General features: G+C 36.9%; 1 protein-coding gene across 1 annotated transcript in view; it reads right to left on the bottom strand.

Annotated features, from left to right (window-relative positions):
- LOC136858359 (uncharacterized) overlaps nt 1-27,013 on the bottom strand; it is a 362,414-nt gene that overhangs the window by 129,529 nt on the left and 205,872 nt on the right. The window contains exons 8-23 of the mRNA XM_068225517.1: nt 25,045-25,238; nt 19,952-20,111; nt 19,060-19,264; nt 16,190-16,359; nt 12,635-12,803; nt 12,232-12,411; nt 11,902-12,084; nt 11,599-11,781; nt 11,175-11,351; nt 6,095-6,297; nt 5,647-5,814; nt 4,860-5,003; nt 4,469-4,587; nt 3,293-3,485; nt 3,061-3,184; nt 2,719-2,900 (exon numbers count right to left, since the gene is read on the bottom strand). Of these exons, the coding sequence (XP_068081618.1) occupies nt 2,719-2,900; nt 3,061-3,184; nt 3,293-3,485; nt 4,469-4,587; nt 4,860-5,003; nt 5,647-5,814; nt 6,095-6,297; nt 11,175-11,351; nt 11,599-11,781; nt 11,902-12,084; nt 12,232-12,411; nt 12,635-12,803; nt 16,190-16,359; nt 19,060-19,264; nt 19,952-20,111; nt 25,045-25,238 (2,754 nt within the window). The remainder of the gene's footprint in view (nt 1-2,718; nt 2,901-3,060; nt 3,185-3,292; nt 3,486-4,468; nt 4,588-4,859; nt 5,004-5,646; nt 5,815-6,094; nt 6,298-11,174; nt 11,352-11,598; nt 11,782-11,901; nt 12,085-12,231; nt 12,412-12,634; nt 12,804-16,189; nt 16,360-19,059; nt 19,265-19,951; nt 20,112-25,044; nt 25,239-27,013) is intronic.

Raw genomic sequence — 27,013 nt, 5'->3', positions numbered from 1 at the left:
CTATCAACCAGGAATGAGTTAGATGGAAAATTTATAATGTCCAATAACGGACCATTTATATTGGTATTAAGCAGTATGTTCCACGCTGCCAGTGGAGAGATGGAATAGAATGACATTAGAAGATAAAAAGCTTGAATGGAGTTTTTTAAAGTAGGAAAGACAATAATAAAGTTGGAAATCAAGAGGACAAATTGTGGCAAATATTTGTTTATAAGAAGATGAATTACCATGTGGAATAATTTACCAAGGGCGATGATTGAGACTGATGAGAATCTACCACCTGGGCAATAGCCCTAAATGCAGATCAGTGGTAAATGAGGATCTGTAACTATCCTAGGTTGATTCACTATAATGTGCCCACTCTATGCAGTAGATAAATATTTTGTAGGGCTAAGAAATGAGACAGTTGTCACTACACTTCACAGAGAAGTGAACAGTAAATAGGGAGAATCTGTAGAAACTGTCCAGATGAAGGATGATCGAAGACTGATCTCGACAATGGGTACTACTGTATTTTCTCTCATAATTAACGCCCTTGCATAATTTACGCACCCTAATATTTTTGGGTGCAAAGTGGAGAAATAGAAATGTTCACACGGCATAAATCCAAAAGAAAACTCTGTTCAATAATAACAATATTGATGATGATGATGATGATGATGATAATAATAATTCTGTACCTTTTAAACACCATATCAATTGCTATAGAGTTTAAGAAACTTCAAACATCCATCACGCAGTTCTAGATGTGTTTCGAAATAAAGATGTCAACTACTCAGGTAGCAGCCTTCCTATAGCAAAACTGGGTATTCCAAATACCGCGCAACATGTTGTTATCAGGCGGTAGGAAATACCACTGCACTAGTTCAGTGAGAGAATCAGCGCAGAAGTGACTAGTGACCGTCTTTTCCGGTTTGGTACAAACATATTTTATGAGTGTTTTGGGTACGGGACATATGTTTTCTCTGATCTCAAAATTGTTTTTCAGTCCACAGTGAGCAAGTATTCGAGTAATAATGCATCATATAAACTCGCGGTGATCAGCTACGCCAAAACATACAGGCATAGGGTAGCAGGCCACAAGTTTTCATTGTCTAAATGCAATGTGCGTTACTGTGGTAACAGAGAAGTGCACTTCAAGCGACCAACAAGTTTCGCAAAGCATTTCGCGAACCAAAAAGTGGCAACTTTCTGAAAGTAGGGGAGGATCTGCTTAAAAAATGTGATTTCGTTACGCAACGTTGGATGTCGTTTCTCAAGAAATGCTGAATTTTAAAGGACGAGAAATAGCTGCTGCACATGGAATCAGTGTTTTCAGATTTGAAGGTTAGCCACCTGGATGATTCATTTTATGAAGAGAAATGGACTTTTTCTTCAACAAAGAAGAACACCATTATGCCACAAAATGCCGAATGATTTCAACCAAAAATTAATTGATTTTCATGACTTTGAGATTGAGAAGTGTAAAGTGAAGGAATATTTGCTCTTCCAAATAGGAACCACAGGTCAGTCGTCAATCAGTTTCCGTATGCCACAAAGTCGAACAATTGATAAGAAAGGGACATCGAGTGTTATTCTACACGCTACTGGAAGCGAAAAACAACGATGTACTGCAATACTATTCTTTTTAGGCAATGCTTGCTGTAACAGTTGATGGCAGAAAGCTTGCACCTTATGTTGTTAAAAAACGAGACCAATGCCTAAAGTAAAATTTCTGCGAGGGATCCAGGTTTGTATCTAAGAACAAGGGTGGATGGACACATCACTCATGCAAGATTGGATACAAATGGTTTGGGGAAATATAGCATGGGTCCCTCCTTCGATGCCCAGCCCTTCTTGTGTTGGACAGTTTTTTTCCTTGTCGGCATGTCATTATTATGTACTTACATGAATTGAACCTTTATTAGTACACGTTTATTTCACTTCAGGTTGTATTGCCAGCTCGTAACGGGAAGAATATTTTCCAGTGTCGGTACTTCAAACCCACGTGTCCAACTTACCTGATGTACCCTATTTGACTTTTCAGAAAAAATCTCTCGCCGGAATTTTTACGCCAAATGACAATAATTAACCACAAGTAAGTTGAACCAATTGTGTGTGTATTATTATTTTATGTATCTTTTAAATGTAAATGAATTGTCAATATTTTTTAAAATACCTGAATTCCTCAAATAATTCTCGCATTCTAAGTTTTCACCTGCATTTTTCGTCAAAAAAGTGTGTTAATTACATGAGAAAATATGGTAAATTGTAAGAATTATCTCTTATTACAAGCATGTTTCAATGTAGGGAATGTTCACATACACTAATTTTATTTTGTAGCTTGCACTGTGGCCTAGGGGTAACATGACTGCCTCTCACTAGGAGGCTCTGAGTTCGATTCCTGGCCAGGTCAGGGATTTTTACCTGATTCTGAAGGATGATTCGAAGTTCACTCAGACTACGCGAGAACAATTGAAGAGCTATCTGATGATCAGATAGTAGCCCCAGTCTAGAAATCCAATAATAACAGCCAAGACGATTTGTTGTGCTGACCATGCATCACCTTGTAATCTGCACACCTTTAGGCTGAACATCGGTAACCTGGTAGGCCAAGGCTCATTAAGGCTGTAGGGTTTGGTTTTAGGTTATTTTGTAAGGGGCTATAAAATAATAGCTTCAGAGATATAGTGAACATAAAATATTTGATATTTACTCTTAAATGTAGTACATACTAACCGGTTTTGGGTCATAGACACACTGTCTAAAGCCAGCTGTAGCAGTTTTTCGTAGAATGCGGCCTGTATTTCCACAGTTGATTGTCACGTTTTCTCTGAAAGGAACCAGAACGCTGCTCTGGTCTTGTCTTACAACGGATAAGCCATCAGTCTTGATATCTGGCAAGGATACACAGGTGGCATCTGTAACAGCCACAGAAAAGTTTAGCTGATAGGATATGTACTGTATAATGAGAAAAAGTACAATATAAATATCAACCATGAATATCACTACTGACTGAACAGTTGAATTTTCAGACACATTTATAGTCTATTTTAAATAGGTCCATATGACTATTCTTACACTGGCATTCCGGAACTGAACCATTCCAGGCTCCAGCTGAAGTGCAGAGAAGTGAAGCTGAACCTGACATCAGGTAGCCAAAGTTACACTGGAAGCTTACAAGATCTCCAAAATGATACATGTCCTGAAATTCACAAAATGATTTGTTTCATTTTAACATGGTACTGCTTATTTAAACTTGAATTCTCAAGTTCCCAGCAAAATAACCATGAAATTATTTCATGATAGTCACCTTTGTAGCAAGAATGAGTCCATTTTCTGGTGCCTGAAGTGTTGGGCACATCACAGGCACACAACTCTTATTTATCTGAAACACATCATCATCCCTCAGGCCAGTTTCTGACGGAGCAATAGTGAATCCAGCAGTTCCATTCTTGGTGAATAGCTCATATCCAATATTACACACACAAGAGAAGGTGCCTGGGCTGAAATATACAAGAAATGAACTGGAATTTACAACAAGGAAGTGGTCAGTACATCTTTCATTAGATATTAAAAATCCTCTCATGCATGCGCTGAGGGTTGGTATCTGGACATCCACTACTTAAATTCAGCCAATGAAAATATGAACATAAATAAACATTATTTATAATTGAAAAATTGGTTCTAGTATACCTAAACAAGTACAAACAGAGATTACTTCAATAGAGATAACAATATCACTATGATTACATATTAATTAAAGAATTTGCATTCTTGCATTTATTTGTAGAAAATTAGACAGAAATGTCCAATGATAACCTTAACATTGGAAACTGAAAAGAAATGCAACAATTAAAATATGAAAATTAATGTTTTCAAAATGAACATGATATTTCTTGTATAAAAAACAAAGAATAGTTGATAGAAAATTGGAGTAAGTAAATCAGTTAAATCAAAGATGAGCCTTCTCCCAGGATGGACAAGAGAAATCAGTAAAGCTAAAGTTTGGCCTTGTGATCAAGGGTACCTTATGAGAAGAAAGTGAGTTTGTGAACAAAACAATTCTTGCTCTATGTTCGTATCAACTTTGCTTTATGGGAGACAAACACAGCTGAAGCCCCACAGTCACCATGAATGTCTCACAAACTGCAAGCCTCTAGGAGACACAGAAGTTTGGAACTTACAATTACCTAACACAAAAATGTAAACCCCAGTAAGCTACCCCAAGATAATTCTTTTCTTCTCTCTTATGATAATCTCCTCTTCAGATTTTACCCACTGTAAATGGCAATTCATCAAAGCTCCATAAGCAACGGACAATTTTTTCCCTAAGATTTCTTCTTAATTGTTTAAGTAAAATTAGTAAGATGTTTGCACTTACTAAGGTTCACATTGTCAATAGCTAAAATCTAATACATCTCATGCAAAGAACATGATGTACTGGTACTATGAGTAATGTATGCCAATGTAACACTACACTACTCACCTGTTAATACATTTCTGGTCACATCCTCCGTTGTTGTCAAGACATTCATTTATGTCACCACACTCAAGTCTTGTACAACCCATTACTTCCAACTTCATACAAGGAGCACCTACATAATCCTATAACCACCAACAACAATGTCATTTTTTTAAATGTTATCGTTTTTTTTTTTACTCTTAATTTAAAATTATTATTTTTTGGTCAATTTAAAATTATTATTTTTTGGTCAATCAGCATGGATCTGCATTTAGGATTATCACCCAGGTGGCAGATTTCTTATCAATATCTTGTAGCTTCTAAACATTTGGTCACATTACACTACCTGACTGTCAACCAAGGTTACTATAAATGTAATTTTCTACTGCATTGCTGTAAATGTTTGTACACTTACCTGTATCTTGAAGCGAACATATTGTGCCTCAATAGGCATAGGAAGATTCAGTACAGAAAGACTAGGTTCTAGGATACGGAATTCAACAGGTGTTCCATCTGGATTTGTGTAGTCTTTATATACATCTGTCATATTATTGGTGTACTGAAACCAAATACAAACAAGTGTAGTAGTCTGTACGTTACAGCCCTGCCACATAGCTGTGATTATAGAAATTAGATAATTTTACAAAGATCTTACATGCAATTGATCTCATTTCTTTCTCTAGTCAGAGGAAAGTCATGGAAAGCAATTATATATTAATTGCATCCTAAAACCATTCGTAAGTACTGAGAAATAAACTTTATTACAGTTGGACTAGTAATAGAATCACTCTCTCCTGGAAGTCCAAAAATTATTTGCTTGGCAAAGTATAAAGTATAAATATTGAATGACTTTACTTCTTTAGTGTGAGATTGGTTCTAATTTTAAAAGTTTCATAATTGAAGATGTTCTTGTATTTTCTCAACAATTTATTTCATAACTTGAGACATCAGGTTAAATATCCTTACTATATCCCAGCATTTTGTACTCCTGATGAGATCTCTTCTATTTTTTAATCTTATCCTAATGCTTCCATCTGGTTATTCTTTTAAATTTAAATTGACTTATGGTAATACAAATATATCTTCTTTTTACAAAATGTATCTGTCTTCTGAAGTTTCAAATATTTAAATTGTCTATTAAAAAGAGAATATGCATTTCACTGTGGACTTTGAAAAATTAAAGTTTGTCTTGAAGACCATACCTGTATTCTGACTGCTGAAGTATATGCTACAGTTCCATCTGCTCTGGTTACACTCTGAGTTCTGAAACCTCTGACAATTGTTGGAGCTTTCAAATCTAGTAACACCCAATTTGATCCAGGTTCTACAGCATTTCCACACCAGCCCTCACCACTGGTTAGCCGGACCATCTAGAGATGAAAAGAAATTACTGTATGAATCATCACTAAGGTTAACTAATACAAAACTATCTCTATCTAGTCAGTATCTATAATACCACAGGTGATTCATTCAGTGACTTAGTACTTACATGCACATAAACAGAGATTCTGAGACTGCACAACAATTCATTCATTTTTACAAACACAGTATGTTCTTCTTTTTTTGTATGTACGACAGCTATACGATTTTGAGAAAATCGGTCAATGTTGTAATAATTTTAATATTAATAGCAAAATCTCTATTACTTACTGATTTTGTGTAACCAGGCTCCTCACTTGACACTGTAATGGACTCATCAGGAATGCCACCTGTAGTCAGTCCAAGATCACCCACAGGGCGACATTCAAGACTTGGAGAAAAGCCTTTCCTACAGCGGCAGTGGAATCCACCAGGTGTATTGATGCACTCACTTGATGCCAAGTCACATTGGCTGTTTGCACATTCATTTACATCTAGAGTAGAAAATTAAACATTTAATCAATTTTACTGTGTCTTTCTCCAAGTTGCCAAACACTGATCATGTACAGTATAACACTGTTAAATCATTAAATTTAATGCAAACTATTTTAAGCCTGCATACATGCTTTAAATGTACATGCAACTGATGGGGTCTTTTTGACACATCTGTATTCTTAATTATTAAAAAAAAGTGTTTGAGTAATTATCAGTATGATTTGATTCATGCCTGTGTGGCTAATTTATTGAATTGTGCAATGTTTTGTTTCATCAAGAGACTATGCAATATATTGGAAATATATAAATTTATTGGTCTTCTGAATGTGTGATGTAACTTTTTACCTCCAAATTTTTTTATCAGTTTATTATTCATTACTCAGAACCACTGTTGATTGATTCCCCTTGGACTGAATCACTCATTTTATAAAACACTCTGCCTTGTTTCTGGGACAACAATAACATCTCTTTTACTTCATAATTCAAGTATCTTCCCCATTCGAGTTTTCGCTAAGCAGGTATCTCATTTCCACATTACAACTTGGAATCTCAAGGCTCAATGCACATCTGATGCAGATCTCAGTAACTATCATTATTCAAATATGAAACATTACAATGGATTTATAAATGACAGTTTAAATAAAGCAATAAGATTGAATACAACTGTTAACATAATCATACATGATAGAAATATGCATACAAATTAAATATAACACACTGGATTCAAGGGATCTTTGATGGCTCCATTTCAAAATATAATTATTACCTATCATAGAAAGGAATTTTTATGTATTTCAATATAGACAAATATTGTAAGCAGAATGTCTGAAATTAGTATATCTAGAGAATGGAATGTATATGAGTTTCAATTTCCAGTTATTAAAGTTTTGAAATGAACAAGGTAAAAGAAAACCTCAGAGCTGCTGCAAGAGTTAAAAAGATTAAAAGTAATACTTCATAAAGATTTCCAAATAAATCATGGGAAAGAATACTTACAATCTAAATTCTACCCCTTGATCTCACAGAATAACTAATAAGTTACTAATACACTACAAAGATTGAATTGAGCATAATTGAAAAAACATAAAACAGAACAATATTAAATTCTGCTCTATGGCAATTACTTTAAATTAAGTGGCTTAAAGGAAATAGTTATTTAAGTATGTAGTACTTGAATGTAAAAATATTATATTATACTTTATTTTGTTCAATATAGTAGTTCTGTAGAATACCACATAAGTAAATCATTAAACCCCTGATTTAAAAAATCAGGATATATACAGGAAATGGGAAGAAACATAAGATAAAGATAAAACAGGTGGTTAAAGTTAGGAACACAGGACAAACACAAAAGGAGAAAAGGATCACAACAGATAATATCTGTATTGGAAAGGAACAAGCAGTGTTGAATCAAGTCGTATAAAGATGTTGATGATCATTGGGGGCTTGAGAAGAGATGGATATAGAAAAACAGGTATTAATGAGGAGAGAGCCTATCTATTTGAAGATGTGAAGATTTACCTTGTACTGTACGTTTGTGCTTTCATGTTTGTCCTTGTCTTTTCTTTCTGTTCCTCCCACTTCCTACACTGACCTGTCATTGTATTTGTCATATTATGAGTCTTTTTTCATGTTCACTTCTTTATAGACTTGATTTGACACTTGTTTGTTTCTTGCCAATTCTGATTAAAACATATGAAGACATACAGGGAGATACACTTCCTACATCAAGACAGAAGTTCTGCCAAGATGACCCCTCAATGAGAGTTGATGCCTGCCCTCCTGATGGAGCTGGGAAGCAGAATCTGTCACTACTGATCTGAATTTAGGGCAGTCGCCCAGGTGGCTGATTCCCTATCTGTTGCTTACCTAGCCTTTTCTTAAATGATTTCAAAGAAATTGGAAATTTATTGAACATCTCCTTTGGTAAGTCATTCCAATCCCTCATTCCCCTTCCTATAAACAAATATTTGGCCCAATTTGCCCCCTTGAATTCCAACTTTATTTTCATACTGTGATATTTACTACTTTTAAAGACACCAATCAAACTAATTTGTCTACTAATGTCATTCCACGCCATCTCTCCACTGGCTTGTCGGGGGCTGAGAAGAGATGAATGTTGAACTATCATGTGTTTCTTTCTTGTTCCTATCTCTCTATATATGACTTGATTTGACACCTGTTTGTTCCTTTCCAATACTAATAAAACATATGGCATATGATGATTGTTATAAGCATATTATTCTATATATAGCTGTGCCAACTGATTAATATAATTTAAACATTCTTAACATTATTGTCACTCGAAAATTTCCATTCTGTCATATTTTATCCTCCAATGATATGGTAATGATTTTTCTCAAACCCAGGAAGTTATTTCATTCCCTCTTTTCTTAATATTAATCAGAATCATATTGCTCTATCAGAATAGGGGGCATGATAGTGGAGTAGGGATGCCAAGTCACTGATGTCTAATTCCCCCAAATTCAAGTATAATTTCCCCCTAAAATGTGACTGAATTCAACCAATTCTCCCAAAATAATCTATCTACTTTGCTATCACAGGCCAATTTATACAATGAGATTCAGGATTACTCATTCTATAGCTATTAATGAGTTCAATAACATTTTAATACATTGCCATTAATACTTTCACGGCCTATACTTATAGACATGATATAGGTTTTTGGGCTTATGCCGTGTCAAGAAAATAAGGTGAAATTCTTGATGTTTCACAGAGAACTGTGTTCTGCGTCCTCAGAAGAAATCTCGACTGTCCACGAGAAAGGCTTCTTAAACAATAACACTTGAATTTGAACGTTATAATAGAAGAGGAAATGGTACGTTCATTTGCCACCAGATGACCCCCAGGACGTGGCACAACGCTAGCGTTCAAAGCGGAAGGTGACCGAACCATCACAGTCAGACTAAGCGGTTCACATAATGTGGCGACGAGGAATGTACGAATTTGGAAAACACCGAGACGAAATAGTGAAGGGACAGGGAAGGGAACAACCAACGTAAATTCTTAATGGCTGGCAACCTGGTATTACTTAATTGATAGCCGGTGTCCCTGTTGAAATTGTTAGGTTTTCTACATATTTCCACAACTTCCCATATAATCCTAGACCTGTAGTGTCTAATGTGGGTAAGAGCTCGAGCATCTTGGAACATGACATCATGACCCAACGATAGAGCGTGCTCAGCCATTGCCGATTTGTCTGGTTGGTTGAGACGAATATTAAATTCATGTTCTTTGATATGAATACCAATGGACCGGCATGTTTGGCTGATGTATACCTAACCGCATGTACAGGGAATTTCGTATATCCCAGGATGTAAAAGTGGGGATAATTTGTCCTTTTATTTACTCAGACTGTGAGCAATTTTAGTGGTGGTGCCAAACACGGTTTTTATATTGTGTTTGCGGAGGAACTTGGCAATTCGATCTGTGGTGTTGTGGTTTTTGTGCTGGATGGTGGTGAGAAATACGTAGAAATCCTAACAATTTCAACAGGGACACTGGCAATCAACTAAGTAATACCTGGTTGCCAGCCATTAAGAATTTACGTAGGTAGTTTCCTTCCCTGTCCCTTCACTATTGTTATTTCGTCTCGATATTTTCCAAATTTGTACGTTCCTCGTCACCAGATGTTTTATTCCAGGCTTGTGTCTATATCATACACCTGTCTATGTCATAGGTGAAAACACATTATGTGAACTGCTTAGTCTGATTGTGATGGTTCGGTCAGCTTCCGCTTCTCACGCTAGCGTTGTGCCACATCCTGAGAGCCATCTGGTGGCGAATGAACGTACCATTTCCTCTTCTATTTTAACGTCCAAATTCAAGTGTCATTGTTTAAGAAGCCTTTCTTGTGGACAGTCGAGATTTCTTCTGAGGACGCAGAGCACAGTTCTCTGCGAACCGTTAAGAATTTCACCTTTTTTACTTGACACGGCATAAGCCCAAAAGCCTATACAGTATCATGTCTATTTTAATATATTGTCTCTGTCACAGAAATGGACCACGCTGCACTACCACTTAACTTTCATCGTTTAGTTACTCTTGGCTTTCAACCGACCGACCCACCGACCGACCAATCAATCAATCAATCAATCAATCAATCAATCAATCAATCAATCAATCAATCAATCAATCAATCAATCAATCAATCAATCAATCAATCTATATCTATCTACTATTTGCTTTACGTCGCACCGACACAGATAGGTCTTATGGCGACGATGGGACAGGAAAGGCCTAGGAATGGGAAGGAAGCGGCCGTGGCCTTAAGGTACAGCCCCAGCATTTGCCTGGTGTGAAAATGGGGAAACCACGGAAAACCATCTTCAGGGCTGCCGACAGTGGGGTTCGAACCCACTATCTCCCGGATGCGAGCTCACAGCTGCACGCTCCTAACCGCACGGCCAACTTGCCTGGTCAATAAATCATCTGCATTTAAGGCTGTTGGCCATATGGCAGATTCCCTATTAATAGCAACAATAATAATAATAATGAAATTGAAGCCTTTTACAAAAGTTTTACCACAATATCCCCTACTATTGCAACTTTGAAATAAAATTCCCCCACACATACCCTTCTCACAAAAACTCACCCCATTTTGGGGAAACACTGTAACTGGATTCTCATCAAGATGACTGCTTGAAATGGACATGGGATTTTAGTCAAATCCCTATTGTTAAAATCAAAGGCCTTGTGGTTAACAATCACAAGATAAACAGTTGTGTAAGACTGTAAACATTTTTCTTCTTTTAGTTTGACAGATGTGGTGACTGTTGTTTTTGACTGCAAAAATAATGATGAGATTATGATATCTGATTATTTTTAATTGAAATTTCTGCCCAATTATAATTACCTTCACACTTAGGAGGATTGTCAAATTCTTGACTGGCACCACATTTTATAATATTTGGTCCAGTAAGTTTGTAGCCTTTATGACACTGAACACGAGCCTCATCTCCAAAGAGGTACTCTCTTGATGTATCAGTCACAAAACCATTCTTTATATTAGGAAAACTGTGACACTTTACTCCTGTAAAAAGAAGAAATAAAAGTAGAAATAGTTACATATCATAATACAAATGCTTAAAATTTTCAATAAAATACTCTAAGATCAGTTTATAACTTTGAAAGATTATAAAAAAATTTAACTGTAAATACTGTAACAGTTATTGAACAGAATCCTTCTGATAAATCTGATAAATCACTTTTAAGTGCATAATAAATTTTGAAAGAAAAAAAAAGTCAGTGCTTGTACATCGGTTGTATTCAGTACTTACGTGAGCATGTAGGTACATTTCCTGACCATGTTCCATTACTCATACATAGAATGACTGGATGGCCACTTCGAATATATCCTGGTTCACACTCATATCGAATAATGGTACCATAACTGCGACCTCCCCCATTAAGAACTGTCTGATTGGCATGTACTGAGTCAGGTAATGGTGGACACTGAGAAGCTGTACCAATGAAACAATACAGCATTAAAACACACTTTCCTTTATTGATAATTAAACAAAATCAATCATTAAAACAAATATAACTTGATAATATTCAGGATAAACTATTTCCACACATACCTAGACAAGTTGGTAGTCGCTCCCAGCGGCCATCAGCAAGACATGAAACTCTTTCTAGAGGTAGACCGGAAGGGAAAGCAAAACCTGCATAGCACTGATACATGGCTTGACCACGATAAGTAACATTTGTAGAGCCAATTGAAAAGCCATTGTCAATCTGGGGAACTGGGCCACAGTACACCTCTACAGACAAAAAGAAAGCTTGTTACTTCACAGGTAGTAAAAATTATCAATGCCAAGTTATCACTTAAAACTATACTTTAATAAAAGAAAAACCTCTATATTAATGACATAATACAAAGAGATGTAAAATTAACGTATTATTCTTACCTTGACAAGGAGGGATATAGTTAACAGACCAGTTTCCACCCATCAAACATTCTGTTGTAATGCGATTGCGTCCGGTTGCAAATTCCTGGCCAACAGGACATGTGAATGTAACTATAGTGCCAAATGCTGTATCACGACTAGACGCAAGTGAACCAACTCCAGGTTTCAGTATTGGGCAGTCTGGAAGAAGATGAAAAGTGGCCTATATTACACACTTCTACAGATACGCTTTATTTTTTCATTGGTAAGGGGTCATTTCTGTAGAAAACTATAACCCATCTGCCTGATTCAAGCACCAAAATAATTTTGAATCCATACGAAGTACTGTAGTATATTATAGACATTATTGTTGCATTTGAGGAATACAGAAGTTATTTATGTTACCAATAAATTGTTTTGTTACCTGCAGAAAATGTTGCCTTCCATCCTTTGCTGTTATGCAAGGCATCTGAGGTAAATCTCACAAGCATTTCTCCACTTGATGCTGTCATAGTGATTCTTGGGATACTATTTGATGTAAAACCATTACCAGGATGAAGTCTGAGTCCACTTATGCTAGATCCATCATATACCTAAACATAAAAGTATAACTTGGTTTAGTGAATATCTTTACACTTTCACAAAAGTTACTAGAACAAAACTGGTTTCACTCAAAATTGATTATTTAATACAATTAATGTTAAACAAGTGATGATGATCACAAGGATGGTGTTATCAATGATGATGATAGGACACCACATCTCTGAAGAAGTGAGATACCGAGAACACAATAAAAGACAAGTTGGAACACAATTCAGTATAACCCCAATTTTGCGTGACCTTGTTTTAGTGGAAACCCGCTTTTAACGGAAGAAATTTCCAGTCCCAAAAATTACTCTATAAGAGCAATGCAATTTTATATTCGATTTAACGTAATTCACAATAGGGTAAAATCTGCATTTAATGTTAAGGAAATGTTAAAATTATCAAATATTTATTTCTATTCGTTCTGGTTATGGGACATTAAGAACGTATGAAAAAGATGTTGTAAGTCTGCTAAGGATGATTCAAGGCAGAAGAGGAATTTAGTGCATGGGCACTTAGGGCTAAAGTGAGATGTCGGAGTCAGATAAACATCCGACTGCGGCCGCTGTAGTAGAAGAGAACTCCTGTCTTAATGTTATCATAACCTTCGAAAATTCCTATATTAATCTGTGCAATATCCTTTGGTTACAGTGAGAACCCTTTTACTGATTCATCCGTTATTACGGGCAAATTCAGGCATGTTAGTTTTTATCCGTTATCGATATTCATAAACTCTACTCCAGCGTTTATGTTGGATGCGATCAATCATCCTCCGTATCGATTCATCGTTACGTGAGAGTGAGTCAATCTTGAGCGATCCTGAGGTCTCCTCACATTCACAACTCCAGTTGGTGTAAACAAACATCGGGATAACATGTTTTCACAATAAGTGCAATGATAGAAGTTGTTAACTCCTTAGAAATAAACTATTGCTGAATTTTAATACTGTGTACTGAAATAAAATAAGAATGTGATACAGTACTTCTCATTCTCAAGACACAGCTGTGTGCATAATTAATTTCAGAGGTTATGTATCTTCGTGTCTTGTTCAATTTCAGAAAGACTGTTCCCATATAAATTTACAGTGAAAAAGTTATCATTATTCCACAGGGAACTTGAAATATGTTTTCATAATACGTGCATGGTAAACTTAGGTTAGGTGACGCCATTTGAAGTAAGAAAATGGAAATGTTTGCCACAAGCCTCTGGACCGATGCTATTGCAATTTTTAAGAATGAAACTGAATATGCATGTTCAGACTATTGGAATTAGAAAATACATACTAATGATTAAGCCGCTGCTTGGAAAACATCTGCGAAAATGTTTAAGCAAACCAATTTTAATGTGTTTTTGTGCGAGTTTGGCATCTTTCCCAACTTTATGGAAAATCATGTATAACATTACAAGAACAACTTTAAACTGAAGCGTTTTTGCATCCACCAACAAAAATCTGTCAAAATGAAGCATGAACGGTAACTACAGTACAGTGTGTAGGGTAGATATCTCCTTGTTTTATTGCTGTCACAGTATAAATAATGTATGATGGTACAATTTATGTTAATAAAGGCAAGGATCTCTGGAAAAGGTGTGCTTTCTACCAAAACCTCGATTTAAGGCAAACCCCCATTTAAGGTTAAAAAAAATCGGGTCCCTGTAAAAACGTTAAATAAGGGTTCTATATCTATTTCCATTAGTACAATTTAATTCATAATTTATTTAGTCTATTATTATGATGAGTTCACCATACCAAAGGGAATTTTAGAGCTACTGCTGGCAGAAATACAGACTACCCCTTATATAGAGTACTGACCTTTTTGTAGCCTTTCCTTTACTGAGGGCACATTACCCTCCTACAATGGCACATCCGCCCAAAGCCACTGGCCAATGTACAGAGTCAGATTATTTCTTGTCCCCTGGCACTCAATATTAGCAATTTTCAGCTGATTGCCAACCCAGCTAATCTTCCCCCTTTCTCATTCCAGACTTGGGACCAGACAATGGTGGATGATGACAGGGAAGAGGGCTAGAGGCTGACCCAGGACTAGATGAAAGGATGTAGTGGAGGAGTGCATTAAAGACACAGGAATCAATGCTAACAGTGTGCTAGAAGTGGAGGGCATTAGTACATTATCCTACTGAAAAAGAGCCAAGACCAGGGAACTGATGATGATCTATTTTCATTAACTGCCTTTCCATCAATGCATTCATTCTGGCCATGCAGTTTTCCCTTCTTCATCAAGTTCACCTTCAAGCAGTTTACAGAATACATTTTTATTATGAAGAATGCTTATGAAACAGATAACCTGGATAAATTTAATGTATTCATCAGTATACTTCAGCACTAATTTGAAAAAGTATGTCTCCTTAAAACAGCTTTCATTAAGAAAAATGCCAGTTAACTGCTAGCAAATGAAAAAACATGCTAGGAAAGGAAGTAATTGTATAAAATTTGTAAACAGAATTATTCTACTCCACAGTTTAGCATGTACAACAAAAGATACAATACATGACCAAGTGTTTAGATCGTCAAAGAAAAAGGCACTATACGAGATGTAATAAAAAAGTAAATAGCGAAAATGAGCAAATTACAAGGAAATATTATGGTAACATGTAGGTATTAAATCCAACCATTAAAAAGGAACTAAAGAATAAATTCTGAGCATGTATAGATGTTGATAAGAAAGAAAAAGTAACTTTTACATCATAACAACTCATGTTTTCATGCCAGGTATCACACTGATAAGAGAAATTTCCTGAGCCTGTAGGCCTTAGTGTAAAGGGATTTCAAGCTCCCATTGTTTCACTAGTTTTATTTGTAAATTTAACAATCTTTTGTTTTAAACTGATTATCTGTCACATTCATGAGCAAAATTTATTTTAAAGAAGGCAGCTGGTTTCCTATATGGTCATCTTAGCAATGCTCAATGCAGACACAGTTGCAAATATTTAAGAATTATAATGCTACATGCATCTATTAAATCAAACTACAAACATTTTAGTGAACGTCACATGACCAGAAAAACAGAAAACCATATTTTAAAAATTAACCATTTTAACTATAGCAAAGCTTAGAAAAACTTTCAAAATTTTAAATTAAAATGCATAAAATTCCACAAGTCTCTACCAGATAATTACCTTATAACTTGTTTAAGCACAAGTTAAAGGAGAATTTAATTGAAATAGGCTCGTCCTACATGATATTTTGAATGAGTACAAGAAAAATGGTTTAAATGATACCATTCTTAGTCATGCTTCAAACTTCTTTTGTAGAAATTGGACATATTGCATTTGTGTATTTCATTTGCTGAAGATAGTAATGTTCCTGAAGATCAGTACAATAAAGGTTAATTAGATTATATTAACATGGGTTTTTATATAGTGTTTTGATACCCACCTGAACAAAGTCAGATTGATGAACATCAAAGTTGTCAAACTTTAGAGACAAGGCTCCCCCACCAGGTTTCTTTATCTTGTACAAACATTCTTGATTACTTGGATAGCTGCTGAGACCAAATGCAGGGGAAGTTATTGTACCATTCATTGCTGCTAATGTAGCTTTGCAACCTGTGGAAAATACAAGTATTTATGATAACATACACACAACATTTAACTGAAACACTACACAACAGTCAATCCACCTGAAAGCCCTATATACCATGGATTGTCTGTCACCAAACAAACAAACAAACAAACAAACAAACAAACAAACAAACAAACAAACAAACAAACAAACAAACAAACAAACAAACAAAAAAGGCTTGATTGAACCATTGGAAGCCAGAAAGAGAATAATTCTCAGAAAAATCCTAGACCTGGTAGGCCTACTGGAAGATAGGGAATACTGGAGATGACACAATTCAGACAGCTACTCCCAGGAAAGGGAAATAAATTAACGTTATTGGTTTTATTCCTGCTAACTACTTTTATGGTTTTCAGAGATGCTGAGGTGTCAGAATTTTGTCCTGGCAGAGTTCTTTTATATGCCAGTAAATTTACTGACACAAGGCTGACAGATTTGAACAAATCTGAAAGGTACCACCTGTCTCATGGAGACTGAGAAGGAAATAAAAGAACTGGGACTGACATACTTGCAGCATCCACACTTCTCTCGCAGGTAACTGCTCATAGAGTGGACTACTCAACTCTACATATCAACGCCCCATTTTTTCGCTCGCTGAGTGACGCCTCAACTCTAATTCGCTCCCAGCCGGCCGCAAGAAAGCATATCGGCCTGACTCCAAGAAGGAAGTCGGCCTCCCCAACACCAATATTATCTGCACACTTTATCTTGGTGCATTTACACCCTCGTGCTGAATCGGTCGACCTCAGCAATCTTCGAGATTCGTACTGGCAACCTTTGAAACACAAACTATGAATCGCTTAAGCATCGTTGTGCGACATCTGGTGTACACTTTACGTACTAGTACTGTTGTTGTTTACACAAACAAAACCAAAGTATTGAATTCATGCTAGGAACAAGATTCGCATCGAGAAATGTTTTATAATGTTATATAATGTGTATGTGACATAGTTGTTGGCTTAAGATGATAACGGTTTAGAAATTTCATATCGATTGATCATATTCTCGATTCAATTCAGATTTCATTTTCATTCAGTTGGCAGCACCAGGCAGCACTATCGATACCGGGACAGCTCCCTCCTTACTCTTCACCCCCGTACACAAATGCACCAAGATAAAGTGTGTGGATAATATGTACACCTGCACAGTCTACGACATTCATCCTGTAATTTCGACCTCCAAATTGAAAAAGAGCTTTGCATTTTCGGCGTTCATAGTGCTACCAGGCTCCTCGCTGGTTCTGAACCATCTAATGAGGTACTGCTGCATATCTCCAAGCCACATAATTACCAGAGCATCCTAAACAATGGAGTAAGTCTCCGTGGCCGCCGCTATGGGACTGAATGCACTCCGCAGAATATCCTAGCACAATTATTGGACACCTCACCAGCTCAACATGCGACAGCGCTACCGCAGGAACCGTCACAACAACAGGTGCCATCCTGTCTTCCCTTTTCCCCAGTAACCACCACCACTATCACCACTACTACCCCCACCACCACTACCTCAACTATACAAATCTTTTCTCTCGCTCCCAGCACCACCGTGGTCATGACCCATCCATCCTCCCTCATGACTTCCTGTCTCCCCGCACCCCCCACCCCTCAGCAACCTACCCTCCAGCAAGAACCCCTGCACCCACCTGGAGAAGAAACTACCACTGCTACTACTGACACAGCAAGACCACCATCACCCTCATCGATACTGGACAACAACACCATCCATAGCTGAGTTATACGCGGAGTGGACCCCAGCATCCAAGCAGAAGATATCGCCGAAGGCCTACGGAGGACAGGAATCCCCGTACAACGAGCCTTCAGAATCCAAAACGCAGATGGCCCTACCTTCTTAGTTCGTCTCCATCTTCCGAGCTATGAAGAAGTCCAGCACTTAGTTGACCACGGACTACACCTGCACGGTTGCTACCACCGAGTGGAACACTCCCGTTCTCCTATTCGAACTATGACCCGCCCTACCACATCTCGACGTCGTCCCTGGCTCGCCCTACCACCACCAACTAGTCCACCTCCTCGCTATTACATACCCCCTCTCTGGTTACCCACTAACCCCACCGCCTAACTCTGAACTTCTTCATCTACTTCTTACCTCACTCATGAACTTCTCCTCACTATTCCATATCCTCGCACTCCACATTACCCCGCACACCTAGCCCAGATTTTAAACACTACATATCTTTGTAGCACCATTATTTAAACACAAATGTAAATCAAATCTGTATATGTTATGACTGTATATCTCAATAAAAAGCACAGAGCAGACTACACCCCTTAGCCAAGAGGCCACATCTTCACATCTCCTTAATACATATTCTCCTTTACCCATCTCCTAAATCCATCAAGTCTTCACAACCCCGTCACCTCTCCCGGCCAGAGAGAGGGTGTCACCCTCTAGGTGGTCTGCCCCTTCCCTATGGGAAGGCGAATGAAAACATCCCCCCAGGTCCCAAGTCATACTTGCAAGACAGGCAGAAAAACCTCTGAAGAAGAAAAGTGCTTGCTGGTTGGAGGAAAGAAACAAGCTATGCTGGGAGAAAATGCAACAATACTGTACATCAACAGCTGAACCCATTCAAAATGATAACAACAATAATAACATTAATATAAATTGTAAAATAATATTTCATTTTTTAAATGTTATGTTAACAATACAAAAGAATATCTTGCCTTGAGAATATCTGATCTTGAAGCCTCGCCTTGAATCACCCAGACTTGTCTTGAAGTACAGATATAGTTGGTTCCCAGTTGACATTATTATTGGCACATTGTCTTCTTTGCTTCCAGTGAGACGTGCAATTGGTTGACTCTTGGGGTTATCCCCATTCCTGACTAGAATATAGTCACGGTTGGTTTCCAGGTCCATATCTTCAATCTAGAAAAATGTGAACTGTTTAAAACCCCTGTCAACAAAAATATGTTCAGCAGAAGCAAAAATGGAGATATCACTCACATAAGAAACAAGTAATTCATCTTCCTTATCATTACCAATACTGATATTAAATTAAGAGATGGATTCTTATCTAGATGACATTCAGATATTTTCTTAATGATGAAAATAGTAGCCATTCAGAGAAAGAGCTTTCACTGATGCTTATTGTTTATCTGTCCTTACGGGGTGAATAAAATCTTGTGAAAACTCACTGAAGTGAAATTCTCCTGCTCCTGTTTTTCACTTTGATGATTCATATGATACAACTAATATCACAAAAGTTATTGCACTGTCACGGACCATAGAACCTAAGTCTTGGAGAGTTAAAATAAGTCAGAATTAACACCTCAATATGTAATTTAAAATTCTATTAATATGATAATGTATATTACTGTATTTACGCAAATAATCCTGCCACTAAATAATCCCCGCAGCCTAACTTTAGGATGCCCTGGTTTTGAAAAAAAAAAAAAGCTAACATTGATGCAAATAAAACCTGGACTCCAATTTCATGCCTCAATTTAAAAAAAAATATGTGGTATTATTCGCGTAAATATGGCATTTTCATACTGGGTAAAGGTAGGCCAAGTGTTCCCCCATATTAAGCACTCAATCTTAATAATCGTTTACCTCCAAGGTCATTATACGGCCAATCTGAGCAGTAATTATATAGAGACACTCAAGGCCTCCAGGATAGTCCTGAGGGTAGCCAGGAGATGTTAAGACTTGAGCTTGTGGAGTAGCATGTAAGACACCTCCACATGTTTGTGGCTCTGTTTTCCAAGAAGCTCTGTAAAAAAATAAAAGTAAAAAAGAAATCAGAGATAAAAATGCAGGATATTTATATATTCAGCAAAAATACAGGAAAGAAGATAGTGAAATTCATCAAATACTAGAGTCAAACATATTTAATAATCACAATTCTAGTCATTTTCCAATTCACCTTGATTCACCAAGGCCAGGTTCCAAAGAATGTATTTACAGGGGAACCAACAAGGAAGGTCTCAAAAGAGGTGGACAAATATAGTGGAGGAGAATATAGAGAAAAGAGGAGAAAAGATAGAAAAAATATACTGGAAGCAGGAAGAGTAGTGGAGGGACAGATAATGTTATAGATTCTCTATTCATAACCTGACCCAAGAGAGAAGTGTACCTGTTTATAAAATGCATACAAAATTATCTTTGGAGTTGCGTGTGTTAAGGGGGAAATCTTTGTAATGCAGTTATTATTATTATTATTATTATTATTATTATTATTATTATTATTATTATTATTATTATTATTATTATTATTATTATTATTATTATAAAGAAAACAGAATATTGGTTCTGCATAGTAAAATGGTGATGAAAACTGTTTGGACACCCTATGGCAGGCCTGGCTGACTATTTAGTTCTCACGTCTTGCTGGTGCCAGAAGGAACCGATGTTTCTAGTGCTCTGGAAAATGTCAGAGAGTGTGGGAATTATGCTAGAAAGATCCCTTGTTGCTGGTGTTTTTATACATGTCAGAGGGTGTGAGAATGTTCCACCCTCATCTAAGAAGATGCGAACGCTGCCCTGGCGAAATTCTGCACAGGATTGGTCAGCTGGTTCCCTTATTTTAGAAGGGTGCCACGTGCAAATTGGGGGATTTATATCTTAAGATGCAAAGTTTGCATCAGGGATTCTCATCTTGGTTCTCGGTCAGAGTGGACGTCGTTGTTCATCGCTCCAAACGGCAGTCCGGCCTGATGGAGATAAGGTAAATTTTATTTTCGTTATTATGTCTTAAATTAACCTGTTTATCTTGCAGATATTCTATGGGGCAGTCTCACATCTTTGATGTTTTAATTCAGTCAAAATTGTGCTTTTCAGCACTGTGACACATTTTTATTTGGGAGCAGGCAACTTTGCCATATAAATCATAATATAAAAGTCATGCCATTGTATTTTTCTTTGTTTGCCTGTCACTGATCGAAAGGAATATTAAATTCCAAAGTAGGTTTACAATTGGATATGTACATGGTCATGTCTCTGAAATCTCCTTGATGTCCACTAGGTTACTTTTGTTTCCTAAGCTGCTACTGTTTAACCTTTGGTTTTAAAGTTTTAAATTCCTTTATATCATTTTAAAATCTGATGGTGTTTATTTGTTGCACGGAATATCACCCAGGTTCTGAGGGCAGGACCACAAACAAAAGTGCCTGTGCGCACTCCCATAGTGAAATAGTTCATTTAAGAATTTTGTATTTCATGAATTTATGTATTTTAACAGTAGATCTAATTTTTAATTTCAAAGGACAGATGTTTTATGTTAATAAACAGTATTTTAAGGAACATGATTGCTTGAGTTCAAGAATTTAAGTGTAACCCAGGCAGGGCTGTCCAGCATCTTCCACATCCTGTTGGCCATCTATTTAAATTATCTTTAGTTGTCCTTGCACCTGCGTATTTTGTTTATCCTTTCCTTTATTTGTGTTATTATTTTACGGTGCAGAAACTGAAGAAGGAGAAGGAGAAGAAGAATTTTACTGTCAAAAATATAATATGTATTTGATAAGATATCATCATCATTAGTCATTATGCTCATTACTGAGCGTCGTGACCTCATAACTCTATCATTTCCGTGTTGCAACCTTGACGAGATGTCTCCATCCTGAGCGGTTTTCACATTTCTTCAATATGATCTGAAGTGGTAGACCAGTGATCTTCTTCGCCTGATCTATCCATCTAATTGCTGTTCTTCCTCATGGTCTACTGCCTTCGATTTTGCCTTGTAAAATGATCTTTCCCAAGATCTCTCCGTCTTGTCTGAAAATGTGACCAAGGAACTGGTGGTAACACTCACTCACACTGGAAGATAAATGTTCCTTGATGCAGAGTTCCTCCAGAATGGAAACATTAGTTCTTCTTTCTGTCCAGGGTACACGTAGCATTCTCCGCCAACACCACATCTCAAAGGCATCAATGCACTTTTTGTCTTTAGCATTCACGGTCCAGGTCTCACAGCCATACAAAAAAATGTTCTCTGCCTGATACAAAAAGGTGCAGACTCAGTCAAAACAGCCAAACAATATGGTTGATTCATTGTGCTGACCTCCTGGCACTCCAGCATCCACAGGTCATCTGGTTCAGCAGCTGTCATCTTGGCAAGCCAAGGCTCAAAATGATCTGTATTTGCAAAAGCATATTTATAAGGATGCCTAGGCAGATTTGAGGTGAAGTTCCAAATCATATGACCTACCAAAATGACTTGTCTTAGGAGAACAGTGTGAGAAAGGTTATTATGGAAAATTATTACTATTAGCAGGGGCTTCATCTCATATTATATACCTTTTGAATTTAAAAAATAACCTCTCTTTTCTTTTCTTGCCATTTGTTCCTTGACCTTACAATAATTCTTATAATCTGTTGAAGTTTTATAGAGTGGAAGATAGCAATTTTAAGAATCAAGATCAACTTTTGTATTACAAGACCAGACCTCTTCTCTTTCTCCTGCTATGGTGACAATTTTTCTCTTGTACATAGATAAACTAGCAAAAGTAAATTCTGACGTACATGCATAATGTTTGTACATGATATAGCTTTCAGTCTCAGAAAAAATTACTGAATAGCTTTAAAATAGACGAACACATACAACATCATGTACTATGTTTTACTTGGCATAATATACCTGAACTGTCAGAATTTTGGTCCATAGGAGTTATTTCATGAGCTGGTAAATCTGGCATATTTGAGCACTTTTAAATACCACCAGGCTGAGCTGGGATCAAACCTGCCAACTTGGTGAATAAAGAGGAAATATTCCAGGTTTGCTGGCCTTTTGGAAAGTAGATTTTTTAATATGCCAGGCACAGTTTCTAGTGTGGAATGTTGGGAGCAAGGAATCCAAACCCATAAAATTTCTTCTACCATACCCTATATTCATTGAGATGCTAGCCATGAGGAACTAAGCAGTTATGTTCTTAACTTGGACAAAGAAAGCCAGTGTTCTTCCATCTAAGCATTCAGCCTGGCAATAAACATCGAAGATTATATCTTGAGTGATGACCTTCACGGTAAGGACTTAAAATATACACAGCTGTGTATCTACTGTATCACACTAAGAAAATTGTTCTACAGATATCCATGCTTATAAATGCCCATTCTTGCATTCAAAAATTAAGCTTCTAAGGAAATTACTACTGAGCTACTCCTAGAGTGAAGAATCTTTAAATTTCATTTTGCAACAAATTAAGAATAGGTTACTGTTGCAGTCTGTACAAGGATGAAGAAGTAGAATGTCTTGGAAGCTTAAGGGTACCAGTATTATGAAAAGTCAATAGGAAGAACTTCACCCTTTGGCACTCAGCCTATATGCAGGTGTTTGCTCGAAGACACTCAGACCAATTTTTGTGATTTTCCAAAGCAAATTACAAAAATTCAACATGTAAAGAGTTTAACACACATTAAAATAAAATTAATCACACTAATACAGGAAACTATGAGCATTTCAGAAATGAATATACCTTGGACGTATTGTTATTGGTTAAGCCCAAAAATATTATTAAATTTTGAAAATAATTTTTTAAAAATAAGTTATTGTCTTCAATGACAGAAAAATTAGACATTGTTGCGTCTTCCTTCTTTATTCTTAGACGTGGATGAAAGAACATTTAATTCTGAATAATTTGATATCAATATGATGTGTGTGCTGCAATTCACTCATGAAGCATTGCACAAAGTTATTCAGTGTTCTTGTAACGGTCATCGATGTCAGGGTCTCGCGGTCCGATGCACGGTGAGCAGTTACGACCGTGTCACTTCCCACATAATGGGAATCACTTTCGGCAAAAGAAGGTCATTATTAATGTCTAAATCATCTGAAAATTCATGGATATCGGCCTCATTCGGCCTTGAATATGGCCTAGCCATTACTATAAAAAGATGATGCAAGCACATGCAACAATGAAGTTATGAAAAGGAGTAAAATTGTAGTTTACGAAGTGCATCGAACACACGATATACCAAAGAAATGAAATAAACTATAAACAAAACTCATAGCAAGATCAACTTGTTGTATTCATAAGCCAATCAAACCAGATCCACGCAATAAGAACTTCAAATAACCACAACATAAACATTCACGGTCAACAGATTTCATTTGTCGAAAATAAAAATATTTTGTAGGGCTGGTGGATATGTCTGTTGAGTTAAACACAAATTCAATGGTTTAATGTACCGTCACAATCAACTGTTACGATTTAACAGCTACGCAAATGACCAAAATCCGTAAATAAGACAGAGCCGATGTATCGACGCGTGAGCGTTTTCGCCATAACCTCTTGCGCCGATAGATCGGCGCGTTGAGTGCGAAAGTGTTAATATGCAATTAAGCTGCGACTCTGTTATCTGCTTATTCAATTGAAGAGAATCTCTAAGAATGAAGAGGTAGAGGAGAATGTAGGGAAAATGAGAAAAAAGAGTAAATATCAAGAATTACTTATTCTGGATTTGGAATGTAGAACAGCATTCAAATGCTATCTGCCAGGAACATATTGTCTGATTAGGTATAGAAAGGGCATTATAATATCCCAGCTGATATTTCAGAGTGCTTAGATGCAAAGGAATGGTGCCTGTACCTTTACTGGCTCAAGGCAAAATTCTGACATTAAAATCTATAGCAATTGGATAGTATTAAGTACACAGCATCATTATTAGCATCACCCTGCCAATAATTAGGTGTAGATTAAGTTACATACCTAAATCCTTTTCTTTCAACTGATCCATCTGTGGTGAATTTTATGATCATAAAGTTTGATGCTGACACAAAAAGCTTGTTACTCAGTTCCTGCTTTCCTGATAATGTAGCAAGATTAACAGCTTTGTCTTCAGTTCTGCCTCCAACCAGGACTTGGACTGTATCAAATGACTTTTCAGTCTCAAACTCTTGGAACTGTTGGAGATAAGAACAGCAAAATATAAAGCACACAGTAACCCAACAAGATAATATTTTATAGAGTGTCACTTTCTCTTGACACTCCTTTCACTACATGACCATCACTTAAATAAAATTATGATGATAAAACACTTAAAACACAAAATAATCTTAATAATGATCATCACACAAAAACTTGGGCAATAAATTGGGCTGAATATAAAAGTAGAGCGAAATGCTGACTTATTTAAAATGAATGTTTGTATGTGATAGAAAGAGTGACATGCAATTCATACACATAATTCAACATATGTCTTCATGATTACCATCAGAGATAAAAATATCCCAGTATCCTGTGCATGTCATGAGAGGTTAGCTATTGGTTTGACCTTGCACCAACTCAGACAAGTTTTATGGTGATGATTGAATTGGATGAGAAAGAATTTACCATGGCCTTAATTAAGGTACAATCAGTAGGGATTTGGCTGGTGTGAAACTGGGAAACCATTGAAGACTACCTTGAAGGCAGCCAACAGTGGGGTTCGAATTCCACGACCTCCTGATCGAAAGCTAATGGCTATTTACCCAAACTGCTCAACCAGGGTGTGTCATCATAAGAGGTGGTGACTCAAAGGTAATCCCCAGGGCTTCTCAGCTTGGGAACATGGGTTGGAGACTGCAGGGCCCCCACTGAATCTGGCATTGCTTCCACTTAACTTGTGCCAGTCTCCTTGCTTTCATCTTTCCTATCCAACCTTCAACTTTTGTTCTCTTCTCACTTTGATGGTAGTAGGTGCATGAGGCCTAGCCAGACTTTCATTAGCACGACCTTCTAGGCCCTTCTCTTTCATTGGCCAAAACCTTCATTCCTCCACTTTTTCCTTCTTATTAATGTTCAGAGAGGGTGGCTGCCTAATTGTATTTCCTCTTAAAACAACAATCACCGAGCTCGATAGCTGCAGTCACTTAAGTGCGGCCAGTATCCAGTATTCAGGAGATAGTAGGTTTGAACCCCACTGTCGGCAGCCCTGAAAATGGTTTTCTGTGGTTTCCCTTTTTTACACCAGGCAAATGCTGGGGCTGTACCTTAATTAAGGCCATGGCCACTTCCTTCCCACTCCTAGCGCTTTCCTGTTCCATCTAAAGATAAAAATTTCATTGAAAGTATTAACGTTAAAATTGAATAATTGAAAAAGAGGTTCAACCTATTCAATACATAAGAGAAAGAAATGTAGTGATTACATTCTTATTTCATAGTAATTAGAAATGGGACCGGTTTCGACCTTAGTCCAGGTCATCATCAGCCGTTCAAAACATCGACTTTGATGGATGGATAATCAGATTGAAAAACAGACAGAAGAACAATAAAATTTTCCCCATTGCAGTGTGCTAAAAATGACCTCTCTCAGCCTGTAGCCAAGTGTTTTAGCTTATTATGATATTCTGATTGGCAGGTTTTCTAGAGACATAAGGGAATTATGCGACAATGGCTAATTCCTAGAGACAAAGGTGACCAGGAAATGGCTAACCATTTTATACCACTTAGTGCTGAGGTTACAAACAATGGAAGGCTTTAACTTCCATTACTCCACAGGCCTTCATAACCTGTACAGGAATGGCCTTGCCATTTTGATTTAAACTCTATTAAGTACCCACACTGAAAATTTATTCCTTTGCCATTTAAAAGTTTGCTACAAGTACAGAAATGAAATGAAAATCCACAGCCTGTTTCCAGTCATTTGACTGGATCAGGAATGGAAGGAATGAAGCCCCCATCTAGCAGCGAGGATAGG

The sequence above is a fragment of the Anabrus simplex genome, chromosome 1 (assembly GCF_040414725.1).
Source record: "Anabrus simplex isolate iqAnaSimp1 chromosome 1, ASM4041472v1, whole genome shotgun sequence".
Lineage (NCBI taxonomy): Eukaryota > Metazoa > Arthropoda > Insecta > Orthoptera > Tettigoniidae > Anabrus > Anabrus simplex.
The sequence above is the reverse complement of the archived record's forward strand: the minus strand, read 5'-3'. Positions and strand labels throughout refer to the sequence as shown.